Here is a 21,696-nt window from a genome sequence, read left to right as displayed (position 1 = left end):
GCAGTAGAGACTGAGGCTACACATGAGTCATTTCCTAATAATTCCTTGAATCACCATCAATGCCTACAGTAAATGTATGGCTATCCATGATCAGTAACAAGTTATTACCAGTATTAGTTTAACGCTGCAGCAATAACTAAACATCGCAGACAACCAAAGCTGTAAAGTTAAAAGTAAGTGAGTACAACCATTCTAACTAATTGTACAGCCAGCATAAATCAAGATGACTGCAGTCTTGGCTGTAAAGGAATCAGTATCTCTGATTGACAGGACAAGCAGCCTGCAAAATGTGTCTGGGACAGAAATTAATATCACTTTCCTGTTGATAAAGAGCCAACATATTCAGCGGTGCTGTACAGATCGTGCGTCCGAATGCTTCTTACATCCCCTATCCCAGCCAGACACACAGGGCTCATAGGTAGCCAGGTGTCCTGTGTAGGATTCGGAAGGGATGATGATTACACACAACCCTTGGGTGATTTCAAACCCAGAGGTTTAATGCAGCAAAGAAAATGCCAACCCCTGAGCCAGCAGCTTACCAAAAATATCAGTTACAAGCAATAAAAACACGCCACATGAAGGCAGAGGAGAGGCATTGGGACAAATGTATGGTGGATCAGTATTTAGAACTTCTATGCCAGATTACAAAGCCTAAATCGTGGACTACCTCCACGTTCAGTCAGCACCTACCAAATTATTCCACTGAGTGCACGCCATTTTCTTACAGATTACAAAGCCTAAACTGGACACAATTCGATACCCATTGGCACAATATGACCTTTTCGCTACCAAGCGTTTCACATCATGGTACGCTTCTTGCAGACAGGTCAACTTTCACACTTAAAAGGTACAAAGGAAGCCTGAATTACTACATTTTCTAAAAATTGAGGTGTCTAAGGGTCTCTCAGCAATTAATATAGCAGGGGGTGTAAAACACACAGCCCACTGAAGCAATTTTGTTATGGCCCGCAGCCAGGGATGGATAATAATAAGGGCAATCTGGCCTAGCACCCCAGGATCCAGGAGGCCCATGGCCAGCTTGTCTTCATTAGTCCTTCTCGGCACCTTTGGCAGTGCCAGTCAGGGGGCATTCCTGTAGTCCCACTGCCGGCAATAGCAAGTTGCAGCCGCGATGCAGGAAGCCTCTCAGGCTTTTGTCTCACGCTTTCTCTATGACAAAGCCAGTGCAATGACGTCATTGTGCCGCATGCGCCCTAAAGTGAAGAGGCTGACATCACCAATTGAAGTGATGCCGCAGAGAATCGTCTGGACTCTGGAGAGTTAAATCAATTACATTTTTTTTTTTTAAACACAGTATGAGAAGCGAGCACAATAGGGGTGGGAGAAGGAACATGTAACCACAATCATTTGGAGGAAGTGGGGAAGATGTAGTTGTAAAAAAAAAAAAAAAAAAAAATTTAGAGGTGGAAGAGTTAATGTAATTGTAATGAGTTGGAGGAATGGTTGGGTGAGAGGACATGTATCAAGTTATGTTTTGATTGGTGAGTTGCACAGTGGCCAATTGTACAGTAAGGGTGGGCTGTGTATTTGTATTCAGAGGCGCTTTATGGGAACTTTGTTTCTGTTGGAGCCAAAGTTGCCATGAAGAAGGGTGCCAGACTAATCTTAAAGGGGACCTGTCACGCCCAAAATCGAAGGTGAGCTAAGCCTACCGGTATCAGGGGCTTATGTACAACATTCTGTAATGCTGTAGATAAGCCCCCGATGTATCCTGAAAGATGAGAAAAAGAGGTTAGATTATACTCACCCAGGGGCGGTCCCCGCTGCGGTCCGGTCCAATGGGCGTCGCGGTCCGGCGCCTCATATCTTCATAGGATGACGTCCTCTTCTTGTCTTCACGCTGCGGCTCCGGCGCAGGCGTACTTTGTCCTGTTGAGGGCAGAGCAAAGTACTGCAGTGCGCAGGCACCGGGCCTCTCTAACCTTTCCCCGCGCACTGCAGTACTTTGCTCTGCCCTCAACAGGGCCGACAAAGTACACCTGCGCTGGAGCCGCAGCGTGAAGACAAGAAGAGGACGTCATCGTAAGAAGATGGGAGGCCCCTGACCGGACCGTGACACCCATCGGATCGGACTGCCCCTGGGTGAGTATAATATAACCTCTTTTTCTCATCTTTATTGATACATCAGGGGCTTATCTACTGCATTACAGAATGCTGTAGATAAGCCCCTGATGTTGGAGGGCTTAGCTCATCTTCGATTTTGGGGGTGACAGGTTCCCTTTAACAATGCAGCCCACTACATAGTGGCATTTTTCTATGTGACCCCGGACTCCATTTTAGTCAGACCCCTTTTCTGCACACAGGCACCTTCACTGATCTGAAGTTAATTTTTTGTATATAAATTAAAAAAAAAAAAAAAAAAAAAGCTTAAAAATTCATAATGCTCGCTAAAATGGTGATCCAAAAAGAAAATATACTTTTATTTCAAGGATGCGTGGCGTGACAAGTGCACAGAACTTAAAACCACCTAGGCCTAGGATTACTTTAAACAAATATCTGAAATTTTAGAAAGCAGTTGTGCTCACCCAACAAACTGTGTACCAACACAGTTTGTTGGGTGAGCACAACTGCCTTCTAAAATTTCAGATATTTGTTTAATACATTTAAAATATCAACCTAAATTTACTGTTAAAATAAAGTAATCCTAGGCCTAGGTGGTTTTAAGTCACATTATCACATTAAATCCAAATAAAACACATTAAGTTTGTGGATGTAATGTGAAAAGAATGTGGAAACATGCACAGGGCATAAATATTTTTCAAGGCACTGTATGAAATGTTCTATCGATAGGGTATAACATCCATGGTAGAATGCCACATTACATTGTAAAATTAGAAACGCAGTTTAAAATTTATTTTTACCACCCTGACAGAACAAAACATTTTGCTATATCTTTCCATTAAGGGCCATGAAGAACACAGCCATGGCTGAAACATGGCACAAAGCGCTTATGGACCAAAAAGACACTCACCTGCCTTATTCTTCTTCTCTCCATTCTCATCTAAGGCAGACAAAGCTGTGGTGATGCTCTTCTGAAGGTCATTATTGCATCCAACAGAATCATCATCATCAGAAGAAAAAGAAGGCAATGCCTCTATGTTTTTCTTAAACTCCTCCTCAGGCTTTTTAGGAGAGTTGGCCATCTCAGAACCTGCTGACTGAGGCGGAGGGAGTGGGCCAGGACAGGGGGTCTTTATTACTGGTGTACATGGCCTCCTGATACGATTAGGTACACGCACAGCAGGAGCTGAAAACTGCTGTTTTGGTCCAGTCTTTAAAAAGTCCAAGAATGATGCAATAAAACCAGTTTTTACTTCTGGTTGCTTCTCCTCCACTTCCTTTATCTTCTGCCTCATCCGTTCTTGGTGCTGGTAGCTATCATAATAACCTTCAGAGGTGTGTGAGGAATACTGCATCCCCCCATCGGGGCCTTTTGACAGGGGCCGTTTCGTTTGTACACTTCTTTTAGCTTGTTTGATATTTGCACTTTCGTCGTCTGTAAAATGTTTTATTGGCATTTTGTCTGTTCCCTTCATATTTTGAAGGCCGTCTTGGGCGAAATCTTGGCATTCTTCTTCCATTTGGCCACTTGAGCTGCTGCATGCTTGGGGATCAGTCTTTGACATGTGTTGTCCAGCAACAGCTGTATTTTCATCTGTATTCATAATAAAGTCTCCATCAGATGCAGCATTCTCCTCAGTGAGGTTTTTGGTACTGGCCAAGAATTTTGAATCTCCAGTATCCCCTGCTACATCATTAGTGTCCTTGGAGTCATTCTTCTTGCTCATTTCAGAATTCTTTTCGAGGTCATCCTGACTGGTCCCTAGCACCGGTGACCCCATACCACTAGGCAAGTCTTGCTCTAAGGGCTGAATCTGGTTTTGATCAAGACTTGCATTTTTGGAATGAGTCGTAGAAACAGTGGAAAGGTTTATTGCGGTTTGGCCACCATTTAATGAAAGTGTGTTTAGATTTTGTGGCTGCTTTGGGGGTGCAAAGTTTGTGGGTGGGTTCCTTATATGCAAGGACTGGAATCGGGACTTTGAGTCCTCGGGTTTGACAGACAAGTTATCCTCACTAGAAGACTTGGCAAACTCTTGAGCTGCTGTAGCTGCTAAAATGTCATCAACATGAGACAAAAAATTTCTTTCATCACTAAGTAACATGGAATCTGTAAAACACATTGGGTTCAAAGACTCAAACTGATTTTTCGAGTCTAGCCGTGGTCTCTGGCCAAAGTCTTTAGGCTGCAAGTGTTGTTGCAAATGCTTCCCATCAGAGGTGTCCATTTTTATTACATCTGAGCTTTGCGAATGCAGAGACGGTAGAGGTTGCTCTCCATTGCTCTGGATAATGTGTCCATCCATGTGAATGAACTGTGGAGCTACATGTTGAGGGCTCTGAATACGCTGCATGGAGGCAGATGTCTTTGTCTGCCCCAAAGTAGAGTGTAAAATAGACTGCTGAAACATTTGCAAATCTGAATCTAGAAGTACCTGCGTTCCTTGTAGCTGAAGATGTTGAGGATGCCTCAAAACTGCTTGGAGCTGTGGAGAAGTACTTGGCTGCTCCGGAAGCTTTGTTTCGTGCACTTTGCGTAACATGTTATGCGGACTCAAATCTTTTGCATTGACTTGTGTGGGTTGTAACAGGTCTGTCGGATTTTTAGCATCATGATCAGCTGAACTGTTTATATGACTCACATGCTGAGACAAGTGACCAACAGGACTCATCAATCGCTCATCCTTCTTAGGCCCCTGAAGCCCAAGAACTTGGTCTTCCAGACAAGAATTGCTTTTGATAACACTTTGGGAATATCTGTCATCAGCCTTTGAAACACTGTAAGCCGTCTCTTGAGTACTGATCTCCCCATCACTTAGTCCTTGAGTAGAAGGTTCAAGATTAGTTTGTTGTTGCAAAGACTGCAAATCTGGCATCTGGAATTTCTCCTCTTGTTTTACGTTTGCATACAGGTTGGTTTCAGACTTCCTCTTTCCATAGGATTTGGAGTCCGCAGTTCTATTATTTTGTAATGCTTGAGAGTGAGAAGGGGATGAAAAGGAGGATGAGGGGACAGTTGGCAAATACTTCTGAGACTGTGGGGAAGTGGAATCTTGAGTAGCCTGGGATGGATGCATAGAAATGTAATTTGGAGTAGGACTAGAGGCCGGCAAAGTTTGTCCACGAGAGGAAGCACGAGAGGAAAATGGAAGAGATGGAGATGATAGTGGTAGGTTCTGTCCTGAATTATAACTTTCTGAAGGACTTACAGGTGACATCACTTGTGATTGAGATGAATAGCTAACTTGTGATTGACTGACTGGAGTTAGACCCTGAGTGTTACTGGAAGAATAACTTTGAGTCTGGTTAGCAGAAGACAAATCTCTTGTTTGATCAGAGTAGTTCTCGCTTGATACTGAAGGCAGTGCAAGCGGCTGATCTGTCGAGTAACTTAGTGTCTGGCTGCCAGAGGTTATGGTTTGTGATTGGCTAGAAAATGCAGTCAGTGGTTTGTACAAAGGAGGCAGCTTTTCGGATTTGATTGTTGAAAAAACTTGAGACTGACTTGAGGATGGCAGGTTGGGGGACTGTGTGGAAACATAGCTAGGGGACTGGCTTACAGGTAAAAGGCTACTAAGCTGTGCAGTGGAAAAAGCTTGTGCTTGGCTTGAAATGACAGAACTCTGGTTCTGAGAAGACTTTATAAAGCTTTGGGTCTGCCCAGGAGACGCTACACTCTGAGATTTGGGGGTCTTTGATGACCTCGGGGGTGCCTTTGTGGGACAGTTCTTTGCTTTTGTAGAAGAGGGGGGGAAACCGGGGGAAGGTATGACAGATGGGTAAGATTGAGATAATTCCACAGAAACTTGAGGAGTTTTCTGTACCGGTCCACCATCGCTCACCTGAGTAAGAGCTCCAAGAGGAGCACATAACAGAGCAGACTGTCGTGATGTGTCCTGCAAGGCAGCCCCAGTCACACTTGTTAAATAATTGGGTAAGGAATGCTGATTAGCAGATAGCTGTGCCTGTACGGACTGCGTACTTGAAGGCCTCTGATGGTGTTTTATCACACTACATTCCCTCTGAAGTGCTCTTTCAATAGAGGCTGTAGAACCAGTAAACACTGATGTACTGTATGGCTGAGCGGTCTGCTGGGTCCCACCAAGAGCGGATGGCAATAAACTGAACTGGGGCTGTAAGAGATGTGGTGCAGATTCCTGGGCAGATCGATATGTTGAGGACTGTGGTATACCGGTACTTAGTACCGCACTGCCAAGACGTTCAAATGTCAAGGCAGTAGGAGTCTGTGAGGTCTTGATCTGCAGCAAAGGGTCATGAGGAGAAAGCAGACCATTAGTTGCAGCACTGAAAGTTCCATCTTGGAGAGTTAAAGAAGGAGTTGTGGCAAAGTTTCTAGAGCTGAATGTATTTGGGTGCTGATAGGCAGAGAGTGCAGAGGTTGGAAACGTTCCAGAGGTTTGCAAAGCTCCAGTAACAAACAGTTCCGTTGCTGTCGAGGAATGCATGCCTGGAAAAAAAAACCCACAAAATTAGACAGGTGATGCAAATCTGCAAACAAGTTCTTTAGTACTTAATGTACAAATTAAAGGGAGTCTATTTGCATAATCTGAGAGTTTAAACTAAGCGCATAGTCTTGTAGGGGCTATAGCCTCTACAAATATCTCACGTTTAGTGTTCTAATCACTACCTCCTTCCTGTAGAAACTGAAGGTTAAGTGAATATGCTCATTTGAGTGCAGTGGACAAGCAACACCAGTGGGCAGAACAGTGCACTGATCCTTTTGAAACAAGCACTGTAGTTAGAATATTATTCTGCAGAACGGAGACAGTTATTAGGACTAGTGATGGGCAGACCTGTGGATATTTGGGTCCAATCAAACTTTAAAAAAAACACAAAACGCTACTCGAACTTGTTCCCCATTCAAATGAACGGTGGGGCCCGAACATTTTGCATTTCCCACACTGTCATCTGCCGCAGGTCTAAGAGCTGCGGTTCCAATACTGTCACACAGATGTGAGCCAGCAGCTGTGACTGGTGGTAAAAAATGTTATCACTGATCAGGGGCGTCAGCTGATGAGAGTAGTAATCATCGCACGCCTGGTATCACTGATAGAGAGAGCAGGCGTTTGCTGTTGAGTTTCTTCAGCTGGTGCCTGTGCAACAAAAAAATAAAAAAAAAAATGTGGTGTCCCCCATGTTCTTGATAAGCAGCACAGGTAAAGCTGCCAGCTGCAGGGGCAGCCCTAAGCTGCCAGCTTGATCTTGGCTGGTTATCAAAACCAAGAGGGGTCCCCCACACCTTTTTAAAATTATTTAAATAATGAAAAAAAAAAACAACAGAGTGGGGTCCCCCATTTTTCACAACCGGCCAAGCTAAGGCAGACAACTGGGGGCTGGTATTCTCAGACTGGGAAGGGGCCATGGATTGTGGCCCTCACAGCCTAATAGCAGCCCACATCTGCATCTATTAGATATGCCAAACCTGGCGCTTTGCCAACCTCTTCCCACTTGCTCTGGTGCGATGGCAAGTGGGGTAATAATATTGGAGTTGAAGTCAGCTTTGTATTGTCAGCTGACATCAAGCCCAGGGGTTGGTAATGGAGGAGTCAATCAGACACCTCCATTATGAACCCCGCAAGTTTAAAAACACACACTCACACTAAAGTCCTTCAGTTGAAATAAAAACTCCCCAACCCTCTTTTACCCATTTATTTTCCAAATAAAAATAGAAAAACACAGTTTTCCTCACCTGTTCGCTGATAATCCATATGTCCCATGATGTGCTCCAACTCCGGTACATCTGTATGCATTGCTGAGCGGTGGCATGTTACGACCACTCAGCCCTGCATCCGGGAGACGCTGAGCATGATAACAGCTTCAGTGTCGAGAGGTTACATCAATAAAGTGACTGGCATTCACCGGCTATGAACTCTGCTCACCTTATTGATATCACCGCTCGGCACAGAAGCTGCATTCTTGCACTCAGCATCTCCTGGATGCAGGACTGAGTGGTTGCATCATGCTACCACTGACCAATACATGCAGATTTAGTGGAGTTGAGCTCTTAGTGGGACATATGGCTTATTGGCGGACAGATTAGGAATACTGTGTTTTTATTTTTGTTTTGAAAATAATATATAAAATGATAATGGAAAGAGGATTGGGGAGTTTTTATTTAAATAAAGGACTTTACTGTTTTTTTTTTGTTTTTAAAGCTAAACTTACAGGGTTAGTAATGGAGGCGTCTGATAAGATGCCTCTCCATTGCTAATCCTTGGGCTTGACGGCAGCTGATATCAACCCCAAAAATATTACCCCATTTGCCACAGCACCAGGGCAAGTGGGTAGAGCCAGGCAAAACGCCAGAATTGACTATAGGGTTAGTAATGGGGATGCCTTACAGACGCCTCTCAGTTACTAATCCCTGGGCTTGATGTCAGTGGCCATAAAACAGCTGACATCAACCTCACAACTATTACCCCACTTGCTACCACTCTGGGAAGAGCCAGGCACATCTAATGGATGTGCCTTTCCTAAAGCAGCTGCGGGCTGCTATTTTTGGGCTGGGGGGGGCCATATCCAAGGCTACTATCGACTGATGTTGTGTTGAAGAAAAGAGTAAGGGTATGTTTATCAGTAAACACTGCGTACTTGTGCACTGTCCAGATGTTACAGCATAGTGGATGGGATTTCAAGAAATCCTATGCACACTATGTGTCCAGAGACGCCCGCTGCTTCCCTGCGGAGACGGACATGCAGCACGTCTCTCCAGACTGCAGCATGTCAATTTCTCTTGAAGAGACTCGCAAATTTCACCCAAAATATTTGATGCGGTGAATCCGCACGGTTCAGTGAGCACATGTGGACTCACCAGCGTTCAATAGACGGCAGCGCTTTGGATGCAGGAAACATGCGCTGCGTCCAAAGCGCTGCCAATTCCTGGTCGTCTGCACATACCCTTAAGCACATTGAATTTCAAAAACTCTGCTCCTGTATTCTCATGGGAGACGTTAGATGTTTAGTTGCGGCTTGAATCCCTTTTCCTACTAGGTACACTTGTGTATGAATCCCTTTTCCTACTAGGTACACTTGTGTATGGGGAGGGTCGGAAGGAATACATATTGCAGAATGACATTTTGGCATACAGCTAGCCAAGATGCATGGTCGACTTAAAAATCTACTGCAACTGTGCGCCTTGCATAATGGATACATTTATAAGAAACCACAAGGGTAAAAATTGGTTGATACAAGCAAAGTGTAACAATTACCAGTCTGCCATGATGGAGCCCTGAACTGTGGCAGGAGGGTGGTGCCCGATGACGCTGCCTGAGCTGTCCGAGACTCTATTGCAGATAGAAAGTTCATTACTGACGTTTCTGTAGTGTTACCACTAGCCACGTGGAGGCTGGTGTCAAAAATGCCAGATAAACCTGCAAATATCAAGTGATTTCAGTCAAGACAGATATTCATTTCAGGACAAGTTACAATTCTATTCTGCATGTGCAATTATTTATCGAAAAGCTTTTTTCATCATCTGCCTTAAGAGACTGATTCCAATACATAAAGCCAAAAGACAGATGTCCAGTACTATTACAGGGATTATCCCATTCTTTAAAACGTATGTCCTATCCTAAGGATCAGCCTACAATTACAGAGGAGTGGTGTCAGACTCCCGACACCCAGGCTACCTCCATTGTCCTCAGACACACATCTGTCAGGTTAGTAGCGGCTGTGCCGGACTCGGCAGTTCAGACCCACTCACTAGTAAAGTGTGACACCAGGCAGTCTCTACCAAAATTACCGAGCTATGCCACAAATATCGAAGGAGAAATGGCACTGAGCAATAAAAAAAAAAATACATTTATAGGGGTTTTCTTGCACAGCAAGAGGCCAAATGTAAAGGGAGTGCTCATCAGGTGATGACACAAACCTGCAGAACTAATAGATGACACACACAAAAATCAATAATAAAAGAGTTTTACTGTTAGAAAATTATAGCATACTTTAGCAAGACCGACTCACTAAATACACAGTGTACGTCCTGGAACGACCCTAAGGGTATGTGCACCCATTAAGCATTCGATGCACACATTTCTGCATCAAAAAAGTCTGTCATGAAAGGAAAAACGCTGCATAAAAAAAGAGTGTTTTTCCCAGTCATTAGAATAAGTGGAAAAAAACTGCAAAAACATGAAGCATTTATGCTGCAGATCTCAAAGTGATTCAAATCTGCAGCCAAAAAAAAAAAAAAAAGCAACGTGAGATTTCAGGAATGTCATTCACTTCGCTGGTACTAGGAAATGCTTCCAATTTTGTGATAAACCTGAGCTGAAAAAAAAAGGGACAAAAATGCAGCAAATACTGTGTTCACAAATCCCAATAACCAGTAGAGGGAACAGCTAACATAGAAAAATTCAAAAGAACACATACCATAAGATACGGCCTTCCCAAAACCCTGTCTGATGACAAATGCACATCTAGCAGGATGCAGCAGGCATCCACTAACAAAGGCAAGATGTGCATTTGTCATCAGACAGGGTTTTGGGAAGGCCGTATCTTATAAAACCAGTAGATGGGGAATTAGATGCTGTGCAGCACAGGTACGGGAAGTTCTGGAGAACCCTTTACTATTGATGCTCTATTCTAAGGATAGATCAGGTTTTATAGAACCAGACTGTAAAGGGACTAAGTGGACAAATTCTGCGCTGCCAACAGAATGGAGACGTATATCCCAGTATGGTACAGTAAGCTGATGGTTTATTTCAACGCGTTTTGAAGTATATACCGTATATACTAGAGCATAAGCCGACCCCACTAATTTTGCCACAAAAAACTAGGAAAAATTAATGACTCGAGTATAAGCCTAGGGTGGGAAATGCAGCAGCTACGGGTAAATTTCAAAAATTAAAATAGATACCAATAAAAGTAAAATTAATTGAGACATCAGTAGGTTAAGTGTTTTTGAATATCCATATTGAATCAGGAGCCCCATATAATGCTCCATACAGTTCATGATGGGCCCCATAAGATGCTCCATACAAAATACGCCCCATATAATGCTCCATAAAGTTTATGATGGGCCCCATAAGATGCTCCATATTAAAATATGCCGCATATAATCCTGCATAAAGGTTAATAATGGCCCCATAAGATGCTCCATAGACACATTTGCCCAATATAATGCTGCACAAATGTTGATTATGGCCCCATAAGATGCTCCATAGAGATATTTACCCCATATAACGCTGCTCAAACGTTAATTATGACCCCATAAGATGCTCTATACAGACACTTGCCCCATTTGCTGTGATAAAAAAAAAAAATAAAATCACATGCTCACCTCTCGTCGCTCAGGCCCCGGCACTTTAAATATTCACCTTTCCGATTTCAGGCTGCCGCTTCGTCTTCAGCATCTTCTGCACTGACGTTCAGGCAGAGGGCGTGCACTAACCACATCACCGCGCCCTCTGACCTGGGCGTCACTGCAGAAGACGCTGAAGACAGAGCGGCGGCTGGAATGAGGAGAGGTGAATATCGCGCAGCTCTGCGCTCCCCCTCCCCATTATACTCACCTGCTCCTGGCGCGGTGCAGTCCCTGGTTCCCCGGCGCCGCAGCTTCTTCCTGTATTGAGCGGTCACATGGTACCGCTCATTACAGTAATGAATAGGCGGCTCCACCCCCACATGTACTCAGGCTGGCTAGCAGCCGTAAATCCTTTAGCTGAAGCAACAAAAACTTAATCTCCGAGCACTAACAAATACTCGGAGACCACCCGAGCGTGCTCGGGAAAACCCGAGCAACAAGTTTACTCGCTAATCACTGATTTTCTACATTATATGCGTTTTTAATGGATTGAACAGGTGAGTTCAATCTTAGCGTAAAACTTACTGTAGTTCTCAGATAAGACCCTTTTTGCGCTGATCACTTGTGCAGCTTCTTGGTTTTATAGAACCGGCATAGGTCAGGAGAGACTGAACTAGGGGAGATATTGCCTTCTACAGTTTCATTTAGTAAACTACCACTAAGGTGAGCACATTTCCTACCTGTAGGATGGTGTGTGGTGGCATATCCAGGAAGCTGATGAGTGGCCGCATAGGTCTGCCGGTGGAGGAGCTCTGTTTCTGAATGGGAAGGATGCCCAGCTCCATAGCTCAGACTGTGGAAACAAAGATTATACATAATAGGCTCTGGAACTGGGAATGCTACAGCTTTGTAAACGAAAAAAAAAACCATATACACATATATACATATATACATAGGGGTTGGACAAAATAATGGAAACACCTAATGTTTTGGCATCATAATCTTCGAACATGTGATAAACATGCAAACTGTGACATATGGTAATGTTTTGTAGTTGATTATTTGTGTTATGTGATATGTGTATGTAAATTAACTGTTTGTTTTGCATAATTGTCAGAACATTGATGAGAACCCGATACCAATGGCAGACCTCTCGGATTTTCAAAGAGGCCAAATTGTTGGTGCTCGTATGGCAGGCGCTAGTGTAACAGAAAGTGCCCGAAGGCTTGGCGTGTCAAGAGGTACTGTCTCCAAAGTAATGACTGCGTTTGAAAGAGAAGGAAAAACGTCCGCAGCAAAACACAGGTCCGACCGAAAGTCAAAGTTGACAGAGAGACCATCGGACTCTAAAGCGAATTGTGAGAGAGGATCACAAGACCACGGCTCCGAAAATCACTATTGAGCTCAATGAACACCTACAGAACCCAGTTTCCATGAAAACTGTTAGTCGGGAGCTGCACAAATCTGGATTCCACGGAAGAGCTGCAATTAGAAAACCACTGCTCTCAATGACAAATGTTTCCAAGCGTTTAGAGTGGGTAGAAACCTCCAGAATTGGTCCCTCGAGCAGTGGAAACATGTGATATTCTCAGACGAATCATCATTTACCCTATTTCTGACCTCCGGCCGAGTGTACGTTTGGAGACAGCCGAAAGAAGCATTCCATCCAGACTGCCTTCTCCCAACCGTAAAACATGGCAGAGACTCTGTGATGATCTGGGGTGCTATTTCATAGAGATCTGCCAGGCCAATGATATTCCTTCATGGAAGAATTAACAGCCGAGATTATTTAGGCATTTTGGGTGACCAAGTGCATCCAATGGTTCAAGCACTGTTCCCGGAGGGGAACGCCATCTTTCAGGATGATAAAGCACCAATTCATACAGCTAGAATCGTTAAATCATGGCACGAAGAACATTCTAATGAAGTTGAGCATCTCATCTGGCCCCCACAATCCCCAGACCTCAACATTATTGAGCATTTATGGTAGATTTTAGAGATTCAAGTTAGACGTCGATTTCCGCCGCCATCGTTGCTCAAAGAACTGGAGGGTGTTTTAGCTGCAGAATGGGCTAAAATTCCTTTGGAAACAATTCACACCGTGTATGAATCCATACCTCGGAGAATTGAGGCTGTAATCGCCGCAAAAGGTGGACCTACACCATATTAAACTAACTTTTGTTGATGTTTCCAGGTTCAGTTATTTTGTCCAACCCCTGATTTTTTATAATATATATATATATTATCCATATCCCTTCACGACCTGTGACGTATATATATATATACACGTCATAGTTCGTGTCCGTGCGGGCTCCGGCACTGAGCTCGCATGTTTTCCTGCACATGACTAAAGCTGACATGTGCCCCTAACAGCCACGGGTTGAATCGTGATCCACCCTTGATTGTTAACATGTTAAAGGCCACTGTCAATCTCAGATGGCAGCACATAACATGGTAATGCCGGAAGAGAGTCACTAATCCCGCCCATTAGTGTGCCAGACACATCACTGCGGGGTGCCAATGGTCTGACAGCTGAGGGACCACTGTGGTTGTCACTGCTGATCTGCTAGGAGCGCCGCCCAGTGGTGGGCTCTTGTAGCAGATGATCAATTCTGCTACACATAGTAGGGCTTCAGCCCTGTTATGTGCATCACAGACGATCGCAGCTTCAAGTCTCCAAAGAGACCACTGAAGCATGTAAAAGGTAAAAAAAACAAGTTTTTAAAACTATTAAAAAAAAAAAAAAAGTTCAAATCACCCCTTTTTTTTGCACCATTCAAAATATATATTATATATATATATATATATATATATATATATATATATATATATATATATATATATATATATATATATATATATATATATATATATATATATATATACATATATATACACATATATATATCTAAAGTACACATATTTGGTATCGCTGCATTCAGAAATGCCTGATCCATCAAAATATAAAGATAATCTGATTGGTGAACGGCGTCACTAGAAAAAAAACAAACAAACAAAAAAAAAATCAAAAACGCCAGAATTCTTTTTTGTCGCTGCAACACTGCAATAAAATGCAATAAGGCTACGTTCACATTTGCGTTGTTGGTTGTCGCTGACGCAACGCACAACGCATGCAAAAACGCATTGTTTTGTGACGCATGTGTCCATTTTTGGCTTGATTTTGGACGCAAAAAAATGCAACATGTAGCGTCCTGTGCGCCCTGACGCTTGCGCCAAAAAATGACGCATGCGTCACAAAACGCAAGACAACGCATGTCCATGCGCCCCCATGTTAAATATAGGGGCACATGACGCATGCATCGCTATGCGTCACCGAACCTGCGCCCGACGCAACGCAAATGTGAACGTAGCCTAACAGGCATGAAAACATTGTATCTACCCCAAAATAGTATCAATCAGCTTGGAGCAGAAAAAATAACCACCTTCCCAGCCCCAAATCCTGGAAAAATGGAAATGCTACAGGTCTTGGAAAATGGCGCCATTTATGAAAAAAATGTAAAAATTTTAAAAAGAAAAGGGCTTGGAGAGCCATGATGGCAGGTCAGTTTTAGTATTTAGTTAACATAGTAAAACAAAAAAAAACAACAACAACAAACCAAAAAACAATTGTGGAAGTGCACTTTTTTTTGCACTTTCACGGCACTTAATTTTTTTCCCATTTTTCAGTCAACCAGATGGTAAAACCAATATTGCCGTTCAAAAGTTCAACTCGTCCCACAAAAAACAAGCTCTAGCATGGCCATATTGATGGAAAAATAAAAAAGTTAGGGTATGTGCACACATCCGGATTTCTTGCAGAAATTTCCTGAAGAAAACCGGAAATTTTCTGCAAGAAATCCGCATTTTTTTTTTTGCGTTTTTTCCCCGTTTTTTTCGCTTTTTTTAGCATTTTGCAAGCGTAATTAGCTTGCAGAATGCTAAAGTTTTCCAAGCGATCTGCAGTGTGACAGGTTGGTCACACTTGTCAAACATAGTGTTTGACAAGTGTGACCAACTTTTTACTATAGATAGAATGTTTAAAAATAATAAAAAAAATAAAAAAAATGGTTATACTCACCCTCTGCAGACAGCCAATCTCCTCAGCGGCGTCCGTTCCTAAAGATGCCGGTGTGGTTCAGGACCTTCGATGACGTCGCGGCTTGTGATTGGTCGCGTGAGCAGTCACATGACGGTCACGCGACCAATCACAAGACAGCGACGTCATCACAGGTCCTGAACCACACCATCTATAGGAACGGAAGAGAGAGCATGCACCGGAGAGGCGGGAACACTTCGGGGGCCATCAGAGGGTGAGTATATCTCTATTTTTTATTTTAATTCTTTTTTTTTTTTTTACCAATTATATGGTGCCCAGTCTGTGGAGGAGAGTCTCCTCTCCTCCACCCTGGGTACCAACCGCACATAATCTGCTTACTTCCCGCATGGTGTGCACAGCCCCTTGCGGGAAGTAAGCAGATCAATGGACTCCTAGGTGTGCGGAATCCCCGCAATTCTGCATTTTTAATGAACATGTTGTCAGAGCTCCGGCCGGGGCACACAGAAAGTTAACCCTGCACTCGGGGCCACTAGAGAGAGGACAGAGGGGACCGAGGCAGTCAAAAGGTACCATGGCTTATATTTTCCACGTGTTTCCCACTACGGCTTATTTTCGGGGTATGGCTTATATTAGCCGCCCCTTCTCTACCCCCCACTACGGCTTATTATCGGGGGTGGCTTATTTTCGGGGAAACACGGTAGGAGGCAGATATGCAGTATCCTGCCATGGTCACTACCAGAAGACGGCCAGCTCTGGTCAGCAGCCGCTAACACTGATAACAGATGATTGGCAGGGGTGCCAGGTGTCAGACCCTGAGCGATCATACGTTGATGGCTTATCCTAATTATACGCCAATCAACAAAAACACACAAACATACATGAGAATCACACCAGTGTGCACATTGGAAACTGTGGTGATTTGGCAGTCTGCAATCAAAAGTGACTGCAGACTTGATCTTAGAGCAGAAGACCCTTTTAAGAAGGTGTTATCCAATGGTTGGCAACAGTTTTAAATCTTTGAACCCCAAAAAGCACATAATTTATTTATTTATTTTTTTTTTAAAACACAGAACGTGCAATGCTTCCAATAAAATTTACATTGAGGACTCAGCCCATTGTAAGGGTATGTTCACAATGGGCGTTTTTTTTGCTTTTTTTTAATGCTGACTTTCAGTTGCTTCTTACAGTACCAGCAAAGCCTATGAGATTTCAGAGATCTCATGCACACACATCGCTTTTTTTTTGTCATCAAGATTTGGTGGTTTGCAGTGTTTTTTGACAGAGCATGTCACTTCTTTCAGCGTTTTTCACCCATACGACTTGAATGGATGGTGAAAAAAAAAAAACCGCTGCAAATATGAAGGTTGACTTTTTTTGGCAGCGTATTTGCTGCAGAAAAGTCAAGGACAGCAGGATGTAACCTCACAGTCCGCTCCGCTACATCTAGATGGCAGGCTTCTGCATTGTAAAAAAAAAAAAAAAAAAAAATGGGTATTATACCTACCGATAATTCGGTTTCCAGGAGTCCATCCTGACAGCACATTGGAGGACGTCCTCCTCCTCCTTGCAGGGACAGGAAAAACACGAGAGGTTAAAAGGTCCCACTCCGCCCCCTTTCCTTTAGTGTTTTGACAAGTACCACACCATGGATAGATATACTTTGCAATCTTTATTAACCAAACATATTACAGCATATGAAATAGTATACATAGGGGAGGGGGAAGTAAAAGAGCTGTCAGGATGGACTCCTGGAAACCGAATTATCGGTAGGTATAATACCCATTTTCCAGGACGTCCCCCTGACAGCACATTGGAGAATACAAAAGAAAACCTCCTTTAGGGTGGGACAACTGCTTGGAGAACTTTTCTCCCAAATGACGTTTGCTGGGCTGCTAATACGTCTAGTTTATAATGCTTACAGAACGTGTTTACCCTGGCCCAAGTTGCGGATTTGCAAATCTGATCTAGGGACGCCCCCGCTCGCTCAGCCCATGATGCTGAAACAGCCCTAGTAGAGTGCGCTTTATTTCCTGTTGGGCAATCTATCCCCTCTGATGAGTAGTTTTTTGAAATTATAGTCGTGATCCATCTAGCTATTGACGCCTTGGAAGCTTTTTTACCTTTATTCTTAAGGTACCGTCACATTAAGTGACGCTGCAGCGATATAGACAACGATGCCGATCGCTGCAGCGTCGCTGTTTCGTCGTTGTGTGGTCGCTGGAGAGCTGTCACACAGACAGCTCTCCAACGACCAACGATGCCGAAGTCCCCGGGTAACCAGGGTAAACATCGGGTTACTAAGCGCAGGGCCGCGCTTAGTAACCCGATGTTTACCCTGGTTACCAGTGTAAATGTAAAAAAAAAACCCCAAACACTACATACTTACATTCCGGTGTCTGTCGCGTCCCCCGGCGTCCGCTTCCCTGCACTGTGTAAGCAGTAAGCCAGAGTACACGCCTGCGCAAGGCAATATTGCCTTACGCAGGCGTGTACTATGGAGGACAGAGAATGAACTCCAATATTGCAGCCAGCATGCAGCCAGCGGGTAAGGAAAGGGTGAATCAAACACCCGAAAACCCCGCCCATATGACCCAAGACTGGACCCGCCAAATTCAGGTGACAGGTTCCCTTTAAGAGTACTCGGCCTGAGCCCCAAGTTGAAGCCAGCTTGTAAAAAGTTTAAAACTCTAGGAACATCCAAGGCTCCCAGTATCACGGCCGACCCGCCACTTTCCATACAAAATTTCCTCCAGATTTTGTGGTAGATGGCTGCGGTAACAGGCTTCCTACTAGCCTGGATGGTTGTAATTACTTCATACGAAAGACCTCTGGATTTCAAGATGTCCCTCTCAGGATCCACGCTGATAGATGTAATCTCTCCGGGTCTTGGTGTAATACAGGCCCTTAATGAATGATATCCTTCCATAACGGGAGTTTGATAGGGTTTTCCGTTGTCATGGCTCCCAACAATGGAAACCAGCTTCTCTTTGGCCAAAACGGTACAATTGTCAGCACTGTTGCCTGGTCCTCTTGAATCTTCCTGAGCACTACAGGAATGAGTGCTATTGGGGGAAAGGCATAAGACAGAGGCTTGTTCCATGTTTGACTTAAGGCGTCGACTGCTTCCGGCATGTCTGAAGGGTTGAGGGAATAAAATCTGGGCACCTTTGAATTTTTCCTTGTGGCGAACAAATCTATCCCGGGAGTTCCCCAACGGTGGCATAGTATTTGAAAAATTTTTTGATTTAATTCCCATTCGGTTGGACAAACCTTTCTTCTGCTTAGGTAGTCGGCTAGAATATTTTGAGATCCTTTTAGATGCACTGCTGTTATTGACAGGACCGTGTTTTCTGACCAAGCAAATATTTTTTGCGCCAGATCTTGGAGAGCCTTGTGTCTGGAACCTCCTTGGTGTCTCAAAAAGGATACTGCTGTCACATTGTCTGATAGGATTTGTACGTGTCTGTCCTTTAGCTGGGAACGGTTTCTTCTGAAAGCTTCCCAAACTGCGTATAGTTCTCTGTAATTCGATGACATCTGACTGATCTCTTCGGGCCACTTGCCCTGAAAGAATCTTCCTCCCAAGTGTGCTCCCCATCCCCACTGACTTGCGTCCGTGGTGATTACCACACAAGGGGTTGAGATCCAAGGAACACCCATTCTTAGGTTGCAGTCTTGAGTCCACCATCGTAGCGACCTTCTTACCTTCGTTGATAGCTGTAGCTTTCTGTCTAATGACGAACGACAACGATCCCATACCATGAGGACTTGTTCTTGTAATGGTCTTGAGTGAGCCTGAGCCCATCTGACAAGGGATGCAAGCTGTCATCTTCCCCAAAATCTTCATGGCAGATCTTATTGTCACTGGACTTTTTAGGAACTCTAAAATCATCTTCTTTATTGAGATCCGTTTGTCCTTTGGCAAGAAGGATTGTCTGGTTGTAGAATCCAAGAGTACTCCCAGGAATATTTTCTGGGATTCGAGCCTTAGATGCGACTTTTTTTGGTTTACCACCCATCCTAGTTGTTCCAATACTGCTATGACCCGATCTCTGTGCTGCAGCAGAATGTCCTTTGTTCGTGCTATGACGAGAAAATCGTCCAAGTATGGCATTATTGTTATTCCTTGGTTTCTTAGGAAAGCCACCACTTCTGCTACCAATTTCATGAAAATTCTTGGGGCTGAACCTAGACCGAATGGGAGGCATTGAAATTGAAAGTGGCAGGTTTGGTCCGGGAATCTCACGGAGAATCTCAGCAGCTCCTGAGATGAGGAATGTATCGGAATCTGATAATACGCACTCTTCAGATCGAGAGTGCGCATTACCGAATCCTTGCTTATAAGGTGAATGGTAGACCTGATTGACTCCATTCTGAATCTTTTGAACCTGACGTATACATTCAGAGGTTTTAAATTTATTATTGTACAGGGTTTCTCCTAACGACTTTGGAATCAAAAAAAGAGAAGAATAGTGACCTGTGCCTATTTCTGAAGAGGGAACCCGAACTATGACCCGGGAGCTGAACAGATCTTGCAGGTCTGTGAACATTGGGGAGTTTGGATCTACCACTGTTGGTGCGATACACCTTTGTGGTATGCGGGATATCAGCTCTATTCTGTAACCCTCTGAAATTATTTTGAGGACATAACTGTTGTCTGACATCCGACTCCAGTGTTTTAGAAAGAGGCTTAGTCTCCCGCCTATACCTATGGCGTCATTGTCTCCTAGGTCTATAGCTTGACCCAAAAAGGGAACTTCTTCCCCTTTTGTTCTGAGCGTAGGAACCCTTGAAGGTCCCTCTGCTTGATCTCCACTGTTCTCTATACTCCGGTTGTCTGCGGGGGGGAGGGGGAGGAAGTGGTCTTTTCCGAAAGGGCTGGAATTTCCAAGGATTATCCTCGGGGAACCCTTTTTTTACTATCTGATGCCGATTCTAAAATGTCATCTAAAGCCTGACCGAATATCCTGGAGCCTGTGAATGGAATGGCACACCACTTATTTTTAGATGCATTATCCCCCGACCAAGATCTCAGCCAAATAGCCCTTCGGGTTGCATTAGACAAGGAGCTATTTCTAGCTGCAAATATCTAACAGACTCAGCTGAAGTGTCCACCATGAAGGCCGTGGGGGACTTTATCATAGGCAGGGAAGCAATTATATCTGCCCGCGGGGGTTTTATTAATTAAATGTTCTTCCAATTGTCCCATCCACAGGAACATGGATCTTGCTACTGACGTGGCTGCGATGTTAGTCTTTATTGAAGCTGCTGAGGTCTCCCAGGCTCGACGTAAAAGGATATCCGCCTTGCGGTCCATTGCATCCTTGAGGCTAGATGAATGCTCAAAAGGTATGGATGTCTTTTTTGCCACCTTGGCTATGGGAACATCTACTTTAGGAATTTCTTCCCATGTCTTGATCTCTTCTGGATCAAATGGAAGACGGTTTTTAAACTCTCGGGACATCACCAATCTACGTTCCGCATCTTTCCATTCCTGTGATATCATCCGACGAATGTGTTCACTCACTGGGAACACTGTTTGTTCCTGATACATGAGACCTCCAAAAATCTGACCTTGTCTAGATCTTGGGCGTGGTTCTTCCTTTATCTGCATAGTACTTCTTACTGCTTGAACCAGCTCTTCTGTGTCTTCCACTGGAAAGTAATACTTTCTTCCTTGCTCCTGTTCTTCCAGCGGCAACTCTCCTTCCTGGTCTGAATCTCTAAATTCCGATTCTGCTTCTGAGGAACCATCCCGATCCTCCTGGTCTAGATCACTTCTTGGTCTCTTACGAGGCGGGCACGGACTGGACAAATCCCGTTGAGACATTGAGGCCAAAGAATTTTGGACCTCCTCTCGGATTAGACTCCTCATCTCCGATAACATTGCCGGTTGTTCATCTCTGACAATCCTAGTAATACAGGAGCTGCAGAGAGCTTTCTTGTATGCTTCTGGAAGCTTCACATTACATATGGAGCATGTCTTAGATTTTGACAACACTTAATCACAGAAGTAATAAATGTAAGTGCCCAAAAAGACAATTTTTCACCGACTGAAACACTAAATTCACAAATAAATCCAATACACAATAAAACGTAACATTTACTAGTGTTAAAGATAAAATATACAACAATCACGACCTAAAAAGGCTACTGTTTGGCTAAGTAAAGATACAGGGTGCTCCCAGTCCCTAATAAGTAGGCTATCTGTGCCCTACTTTGCTGCGGAGGTTGGCACCCTAAGAAACCTGCGCAATGGCGCCCCCGCTCAACGTGGACTCGCCCTGACTCA

General features: G+C 44.0%; 1 protein-coding gene across 5 annotated transcripts in view; it reads right to left on the bottom strand.

Moving 5' to 3' along the window:
• QSER1 (glutamine and serine rich 1) overlaps window positions 1-21,696 on the bottom strand; it is a 187,358-nt gene that overhangs the window by 51,265 nt on the left and 114,397 nt on the right. For all 5 annotated transcript variants that reach the window (XM_077288096.1, XM_077288097.1, XM_077288100.1 and 2 more), the window contains exons 2-4: window positions 12,088-12,200; window positions 9,312-9,473; window positions 2,993-6,550 (exon numbers count right to left, since the gene is read on the bottom strand). In XM_077288096.1, the coding sequence (XP_077144211.1) occupies window positions 2,993-6,550; window positions 9,312-9,473; window positions 12,088-12,200 (3,833 nt within the window). The remainder of the gene's footprint in view (window positions 1-2,992; window positions 6,551-9,311; window positions 9,474-12,087; window positions 12,201-21,696) is intronic.

Source organism: Ranitomeya variabilis, chromosome 2 (assembly GCF_051348905.1).
Source record: "Ranitomeya variabilis isolate aRanVar5 chromosome 2, aRanVar5.hap1, whole genome shotgun sequence".
Lineage (NCBI taxonomy): Eukaryota > Metazoa > Chordata > Amphibia > Anura > Dendrobatidae > Ranitomeya > Ranitomeya variabilis.
This window is presented reverse-complemented; position numbering and strand designations above follow the sequence as displayed.